The 8,350-nt window shown below is 38.0% G+C and overlaps 1 protein-coding gene across 1 annotated transcript in view; it reads right to left on the bottom strand.

Annotated features, from left to right (window-relative positions):
- The window catches only part of PHEX (phosphate regulating endopeptidase X-linked), a 95,595-nt gene that overhangs the window by 8,327 nt on the left and 78,918 nt on the right, over window positions 1-8,350 (bottom strand). The window contains exons 16-17 of the mRNA XM_057383268.1: window positions 4,290-4,344; window positions 996-1,063 (exon numbers count right to left, since the gene is read on the bottom strand). Coding sequence (XP_057239251.1) covers window positions 996-1,063; window positions 4,290-4,344 — 123 coding nt within the window. The remainder of the gene's footprint in view (window positions 1-995; window positions 1,064-4,289; window positions 4,345-8,350) is intronic.

Here is an 8,350-nt window from a genome sequence, read left to right as displayed (position 1 = left end):
TTTTTTTGCAGGAGAAAACTTTTCCAGTTTAGGAATCTATCACCTACACAGAAATCAGAGGTGATTGTTCTCATGTAAGTGTGTGTATAAAATGGAGGGGATCAGTGAGCAAAATCTTGACCCCTGCTCAAATCAGCAGTGAAAAGYTGGCATTCTATTTATTGCCATAATTTCCATTTGCAGAAAAAGATAGTAATGACTAATGARTTCTATAGTACATTTTTTAATTACATAGTGTAACAAGCATTTAGCTTTCTTGCAAGCTTAATTGTATTTTTCATCCTCAACATGTCTTTGATTCTGAAAATGTGRTGATAACTAATTTATTATTAATTCTACACTTGATCAGGAAAACAATCCATTTCATGCAAACTTCTGAAGTTTCCATTTTTTATTTTGGAAAAAAAACCTGAGCAGGAGCCCTATTTTTAAAAGCACTTTACTGAGACAGCCAAGCCTGGACAGTGGTAATGCCCCACTCCACCCAGTTTGTCAGGATAATTGGATTGATATTCTCTGACCATTCTTCTTTTTCCCCCTCTCTCTTTTTTTGAATCTAATTTTAACAGTTTACAACACCTTTTTTTGAACCACTCTTGTTCCAGTATCATATTTTAAAAYTTTAGTAATAAATTTAGAAAAATGTCAAACACAAAATAAAAAGTTTTCTTGGAAGTAATTTTTATCAATCAGAAATTATCCCTTTGTTCTTCCCACTCCTCCCCCATCAGGACTCTCAGAATCTGTTACTGATTTAGCTTTCATTTAAGACAAACATCTTAGAAGGAATCAAACTTGTGGCATTTCTTACCAAGTAAAATCCAATTCAGAAAAGCAATATTTCATGKAAGTAAATCTAATAGATACAATTTTTCACACAACTAAGCACCATTTAAAAAGCAAAAACAATCAAAATGCTAAAGCATGTCCAAGTCAGCTTTCTAATCTGTCAACTCYATAAATATAAAATTATCAATATGCARTCAAATACTCACCATTGCTRTCAAATCCATGAGTAAACTCATGGCCAACAATCACTCCTATGGCACCATAACTTAATGACCTGWAACACAAAGAACTTTCCTCAGGAAGTGTTCACTGTTGTGAATATTTGAGGAGAAAAAACCCATTATTGATTTTAAAGGGGGTGAGGAGGCAGGATCTAGAAATCACACCGACACTATTTTGACTTAAAGATGTTGAAATGCTTAATGTCAAATCTTTGTTTTAAAGAAGCATTTAATCTAAAACTTTGAAAGCATTGGGATGGTTCGCTCTTCCAATCAAATCTCTCACCAGCATCATATGAGCTCCAAATATCTCCTTCAGCTGACTAAATTGTGCAAATTCTGACTGGGAACAGAGTCATAGATGTAACTACTCTGAAACAAAGACTACATTTTGTAAAGCATTAGCAGATCTCCATTCAGTTTTAAAAAGAAATTCCCTTGCACCAGCCCTGGAACAGGACATGAAACACAGTCAGATCGTATTACACCCCAGAAAACAGAGTAAAAAGAAATATTTTGTATTCCTGGTTGGAAATTAATTATATCTTGCTTATTATATTCCTCAAAAAACCATGCTTTTTGGGGAAATAGAGATAAAAGAGGGAAAAGCTCATGGCTTTATGCAGTGGATATTGTGGGGGTAGGTGATCTAGTCAAAGCATCTTTGATTTGTTAAGTTAGTTTTTTGTGATTTTAATTATTGCAGCTGTTGAGGCACTCTAAAGTAGCTTATAGTATTTCTAACACAACATACTGACATAGAAGAAAAGCAGAGGTTTTTGAAAAACATGTTATTATTGGACCTAATGATCCATAGTGCACTAATTGCTCATCTCAGTCATGCCCAAAAAGTATTATATCATTTAATTCCCTCTGCTTCCATGAAAATGCTTCACTTTGTTTTTTTTGTTTCCTGAAAGGCACTTTGCAAGTGCTTCTCTACTTTAGCCAAATCTACAAATCTGTTACAAACCTTTTCAAAAAAAATTGCAAGTTAAAATTATACATTTCAGCAATGGAAATATCATCCTTTTCTGTGACAAATTTGTAATCTTGTGTGGCACACAGTGATAATTACCCATAATAAATACACTATGTAAGACTTGTTTTCCACATCTRAAGTAAAGGGGTCATACAGGATCTTTTGCAGCTGGAGAAGCATAAAAATAATGGCACAAAACACATAAAGAGATCAAGAAAAAAACCAAGCCCTATTATTAAATACACCTTATTTTTTTTCTAAGKTTCTCTGTCACCATGAGTGGCAGGGACAAAGAACAGGCTGGTGTTCTGGCACTCCTACARCTTTCCTTAGCTCCAAAAGATGGGGTGAAGTTTGTGGTGAATTTTGGCCTTTGAATCTATGAACCCCCCTCTGCATTTTGTCCAACTAACCAACATTTTTTACCAGAAATTTTCCCAGATCTGTTCATGCTTTTCACTTCTGGGCACAGTTGGACAGAGATGGAAGGGACTAGGGGCAGCCCAGCTGGTTCCATATTAAAGGGGAACTTTGTGGGGTCTGGGAAAGCTCAAAGAATTGTAGGGACTCTATAAGATCAAGTAGTTTGAAGCCACTATTTCATTATATCTGACACTGAAGGCTCAGAACTGTGATTGCTGACATTTGAATATTATTTTATTTCATGTACTGAAATGTAAAAGTGACAAGTGAGCTTCCCTTTGTGCAAATAGATGTAACTGGTATTTTATATTCCTGATTAGCAATTAATTATATCTGCCTTATTATATCCCAATAAACATGTTTTGGGGTGAAATAGGGATAAAAGAGGGAAAGACTCAGGGTTTTATCCAGTGGATATCATGGGGGTAGGTGATCAGATGTAACTGGTTTTTGGTTGTTATGCTGGAATTTGACACTAAAATGCCACATTAATAAACATTAAATATTTGCAAAATCCATTTTTCAGCAAGCACTGGTCACTTTTTGATGGTTTATCTGTTCCAATGCCATGTATTGTTTCTTCCAAGCRGACAGAAAACATCCAGAATATTTCAAGGACAAAAGCAATCTGTTGTCTGATATAAACCAGCTACATTTGTTTACTAAATTTCATTTTGATACGTACTCAAGCAAAACCAATTTAAGCTAAGGTAACCTTTAAAGAAGAGAAATGAGCAAAGTATAATACTTTGAAAGAACCACAATTTTATCACTGTGGCAGAATACAGAGAAGGTCAGAATACAGAGAAATCTCTTCAGAAAGCAAAGGTGAACACAGGTCTGCAATAACTGTAACTCAAAATAAGTTCACCTTAAGAAGAAAGGACTTTCTTCTATCCTCAATTACTGCTCACAAAGTCACCTGGCCCATAAGAATTCTCTTTGAATGCAAATTAATTTGTTCCTAAATTGAACGTGTCTTTCTATGTAYATTGCGAAATTTCCTGTTTACAAGGACACAATCCAGATTGGATGATGGCAAACACAAAATGTTCAAAAAGTTTGATTTTTTTTTTTTTTTTTAACAAAGATTTATTAAGGATATGTTTTGCCAGTAACTGGTTTTATATAACTGCAACATAACTTTCAGAAACTGCCATCAGAAACTTTTCATGGTCTTATCCTACCCTAAAATAGAAAGCTATTGAACTGCACAGAAGAAGTGATTTTTCAAAATTAAAAGTATGTGACCTATAATTACCCTTCCTCAGCCACACTGGCACATGGGCCTGCTCAGGCAATCACTTATGCAYATGAAGATATTCTCATGCACCTCGACAGGCACAGACAAGGGTCCACTGCTAATCTTAGATATTAGCAGAAAGYGAACAATAAACTGATAATAATTGGCTTCTCAGGGTATTCACTTCTGTTCAGGAAGTGTTAGCTACCTGATTTACAATTCCTTTTAATACCTGCCATGTGCACACTGCTGCATCTGCGTGCTGTAGCATTGAAACACTTCCACTTGGTGCACTTAATTAGCAATTCCTGTGAGAAATCAGTCATCAGTTTAAGAMAACAGCAACACATACGGCTCCCAAGGGTAAGAAAAAGTATCACACASAGCAGCACTTCTCAAAGTCAGCTCCTTCAGCAGCAAAAGCAGGATACAGCAGGAGAGAACACACAACCCAAAGGCCAAGTTTGCCCTACAGAAGGATAACACAATTTTCCTGTGCACTATTTTTTGTTTGCCTTCAGCACCACAGCTTTCTTCTCCCCGCCCTCTGTTTTGTCCAAATGCATTTGCAATACCTGTCCCTGTTATTCCTCATTTCCAGGTGGATGAGGYTCCCTGGTCCACTACTTACCTGGGATACTTTGTTCCCCAAAAGAAAGGCTTTTGAAGTTCTCCTGCTGGGAATCCTGAAATAGCAAAAAAAAAAAGAAAAAGAAAATTTTTTAAAAATAGTGAGGTTAATTCAATGCAGCTGAATGGCCATCAAAATGCCCAAGGGTTTCAATTTTATGACCTCATTTGTTTGGTTTCAGAAGGTTTTGTGAGGGGGAGCTTTCCCTCAGGTGGTGGTTTCAGAATGAAGTAGAGAGGATCTTGGAGAGGCAGCAGAGATCCTGTCACACACATCTGAGTGAGTGAGTGAGTGTGAAAAAAAACACCTCACATTTCCCCTGAAGGATACTGGATCACCCACAGATCAAAAGAGAATACATACAACAAATGCAAGAAGAATTAAAACAACATTAGTTTAGTGAGGCTTCAGTGCAGCAAGAAACAAGAAAGGGATAAAATTTAAGTTAATTCTATTTAATCTATGAAAAAGAAAGGTAAATGAACATACTTAGGCACTTCTTTTAAGGAAAATTGTAGATTATTAAGGCTGTAGGGTCAGTCTAGCTACAGCTATCCCCTGGCTGCTTCTGGTGAACTAACTAGTTGCCAAAAATCCATCAATGGAGACACTCTGGTGAGTGATGATCCACTGATGTTTCACATAGGAACCAAAATTCTTCCTCAGATTCAAAGTCACACATCTATTTTTAATTCCAGAGTGATATTTCAGTGCCAGGATATTGAAGACAGTAGGAGCTGCACACGGTAAAAGTTTAACAGCACAAAGCACTGCTAAATAAAACATACAGGGTGAAGAAATCACCTGAACACCCAGATCAACACAAAAACCATATTYATTCAATTCTAACCCTATTCATTTTTTTGCTGATAGATTGGTCATGGATTTCTTTATATCTGAGATAAGTTGTCAGGCGAGATCTTTGTCTTCTCTTCACAAAGTCTTTTAAAAACTCACTTTCAAATGAAAAGAAGAAGAAAAAAAAACAAAGCCCAAAAACCCAAACTAAACCCAGTATGCTGAGAGTAATTCACACCAAATGATGTAGCACATCCTCCTGGCCTGCCCAGCTGTTTTTTTTTTCTGTTGCTCCTCCATGGCTGCCATCATTCCCCATTTGCAATTAGCTTACAAAAAGTATGGGCTTCAAACTTATTTCCCAAGTGTTATTTGGGGTTTTTTCTTACTTCTCCAGATGTTGCTTTATTGTTTCAAGCACAGTATAATTTTTTTTCTAGCATTACAAACCATAATTTCACCAATGTCAAGGACAAAGTTTTCCTCATCTAATTCTCCTTTCCTCCCAGGGCACCGAGAAGATTTTTTATTATGCATGTTTTTAAACATATTAAACAGCAATGATACACTTATACAATACAACCTGATGAAATTTGTTTGTTAAGAGCTGTGTTCAGAGCTGAAAATCTAGTCTGAACTRGTTCCCTCCAAACAGTGAACCTCAGAAAAGGTTTTGGAATGATTAGGTTCTGCTAACTCTAAATGATCCCATCCCCACAACAACACATGAGAGGAACTGTGGCCAAAATGAATAAATGAGCCCATAGTGAAGGTGGTGTGGACCAAGGTAGCATGGTCACCCCACAAATCAGATTTAATGATCACACAATCCTTGTGCCTGTCACTGCASCAAGAGCCTATCAGGATCTTTTAAGGAGCTGCAATTATTTTGTCCAGGTAGAGACCTGTGTTGTGAATTTGCACTTGTCTGCAGTAGAGGTAATATACRTTATTTACAGCAAATTAGGTGCAAATCTTCACTCAGGCTTATCCAGCTACACTAAATGTGTCTTCATAGAACATTGCTGAAACACAATCAGCTGTGAGTTAAGCCATGAGGTAGTTTTCACTGAACAAGCCATGTGAGTGAATGGTGAGTAGTTCCTGAATCTGTACAACAGGTTGATAATTATTTTACTCAGAGTCAGGATCCATTTTAGATGAGCTATTACTGAGCAAAGTGCTGGTTGAAGGAGTGGATTCTGCTTCTGGACWTGCATGAAAACACCTCTGTAGTTTRGTGGCACTAAAGGAAGCTCAGGAAGTATTTTCAGGCCAAAGCAGAGTCAGAGGCCAGTAGAACTTAATACATATTTCAGAAAACCTCAGGAAACTGGAATACTGGAATACATTATCTMCAGTTTTGATTTTTGGTTTGTTTTTTTTGTTTTTTTTTTTTAGTTTGGTTGGTTGGGTGCTGGTTTTGTTTGTTTGTTAGTGGGTTGCTAAGAAAAAAAATCTAGTTTTAAAAGTGACTCTTGGGCAGCTAGTAAAGCAAATGGGTCCTGCTCTGCAGAGGAACTGAGGGTGCTTGTCCATTATTGCAGCAAAAGAAGGAACAGATGCACAGTTGGCAACACTTTTTACACAATGTCTCCTTCAGGCAAGCAACAACTACATCATCCTTGGGGGGAGCAWGGATAACAATGTCTTAAACCTAGAATGTCCTTGAAATTGTAACATGAGATTGATCACCAGTTTCTTATTTTGTGCTGATTTGAATCCCTCCATTTAAGTAATTCCGTTGGGAAGTCTGTTTCTTTTTTTGCTTGGCATGTTGCACCTAGAAGAATTAATGACAAAATCCACAGAGCTCATGGTAAACTRCAGAAGCAATAAATACTAATGGGATTATTTTTATGCCGCTGGAGTTCAAGCAGGCAAAGGACACATCTGAAGGAGTAAGAAAGACAGACTTTGGGGAATTTCACATCTTAAGGAATAGACACAGGCACTGGGAATGTATTTTGAGCTAACACTTGACCACAAATTTAGCCTGGGTTATACATCTTTTAAAGCTTTTTTTCCACCACACAGCTCCAGAAGAGCAACACAGGCTGACAGTCTCTCTCTTTGTACACATATTGCTAATTCAGGCTACACTCTAGGCCATGACTGACCAACAGAACAACAGGAATAAAACTCTGTTATCTTATTACAGACCCCTCACAAATCCACCTGCCATCATCAATACCTGGATTTGCGCAATCTGCTTTCACCTTCTCACMATCTACCTAAATTTGGGGCGATGCCACTGGGCTGCAGCATCATTCTGAGATGGGCACTGGTGCCACAGGAGCCCTGCTCTGAATTCAGGCTGTCACAGAACATCCATGTGTCCTACTGGGGGCACAGCCAGGCTAGATCATCCTCAGGGTGGGCTTTGTGCCACTGATCACAGCCCTTTAAACCCAGCAGCACACGAGGTTAGCAGTGCACCTCACTATCCAATCTTCAGCAATTTATATTTGAGCATGTTAGGGAAGAAAGTGCTGAAATTCTTGCTAAAGAATAAATCACATTCACAACTCTCTCTACATCCACTGAGMTGGTAATCTCATTGTAGAAAGCTGGTCAGGGAAGCTGTTTCCAGGATTTACTTTATCATGTACACAACTTGTAATTCCCTACATCTTCCTTCTTGAAGATAGCAGTGACATTTGCTGTCCTGCAGCCCTCAGGAACCTCCTCCAGTCAYTGTAGCCTTTCAAAGGTTACCAAGAGTGGCCTCACAATGATGCTGTGAGCTTGCACCCTGTCAGAGCCATGGGCTCTTGTATTTGTCAGTCTGTTCAAACATTTCCCAACCTGCTCYTCCTCCACAGAGGGTAAAAATCCCCTGAGTTACCATGTTCYCTGCCCTCATACAGCACTACATTTTCCCTCAAATTTCTGCTGCTGCAGCTACACTTGCAGAAATGTTTCCTCACATCCCTACCAGATTAATCTCCAGAGGGTTTTAGCTTTCCAAACCCCTCTGTCTGGACACTTGGACAGCAACTGTTCAACTTTCCTCTTAGTCATCTTATTGCTCTGGAATGCAGGGGCACTTCAAGCACTGAACTATGTCTTACTTCAGACATTTCACTCTGAATTTATGCTGATCCTGAAACCCTGACAGAACTCTCCCACACAGGACTACTTTTAATGAAATTGAATGTTTCTATTTCCATTTTATCCATGATATCATTTTCAGCATCTCTTTGCAGCAAGGTGCTGTAAAGCTTGTTAGAATGTATTTAAAATTCRAAGGATTTTTCCCC

This window comes from Malurus melanocephalus, unplaced genomic scaffold, assembly GCF_030028575.1.
Source record: "Malurus melanocephalus ecotype Western Australia unplaced genomic scaffold, MMel_1.1 scaffold_618, whole genome shotgun sequence".
NCBI classification, from domain to species: Eukaryota; Metazoa; Chordata; class Aves; order Passeriformes; family Maluridae; genus Malurus; species Malurus melanocephalus.
The sequence above is the reverse complement of the archived record's forward strand: the minus strand, read 5'-3'. Positions and strand labels throughout refer to the sequence as shown.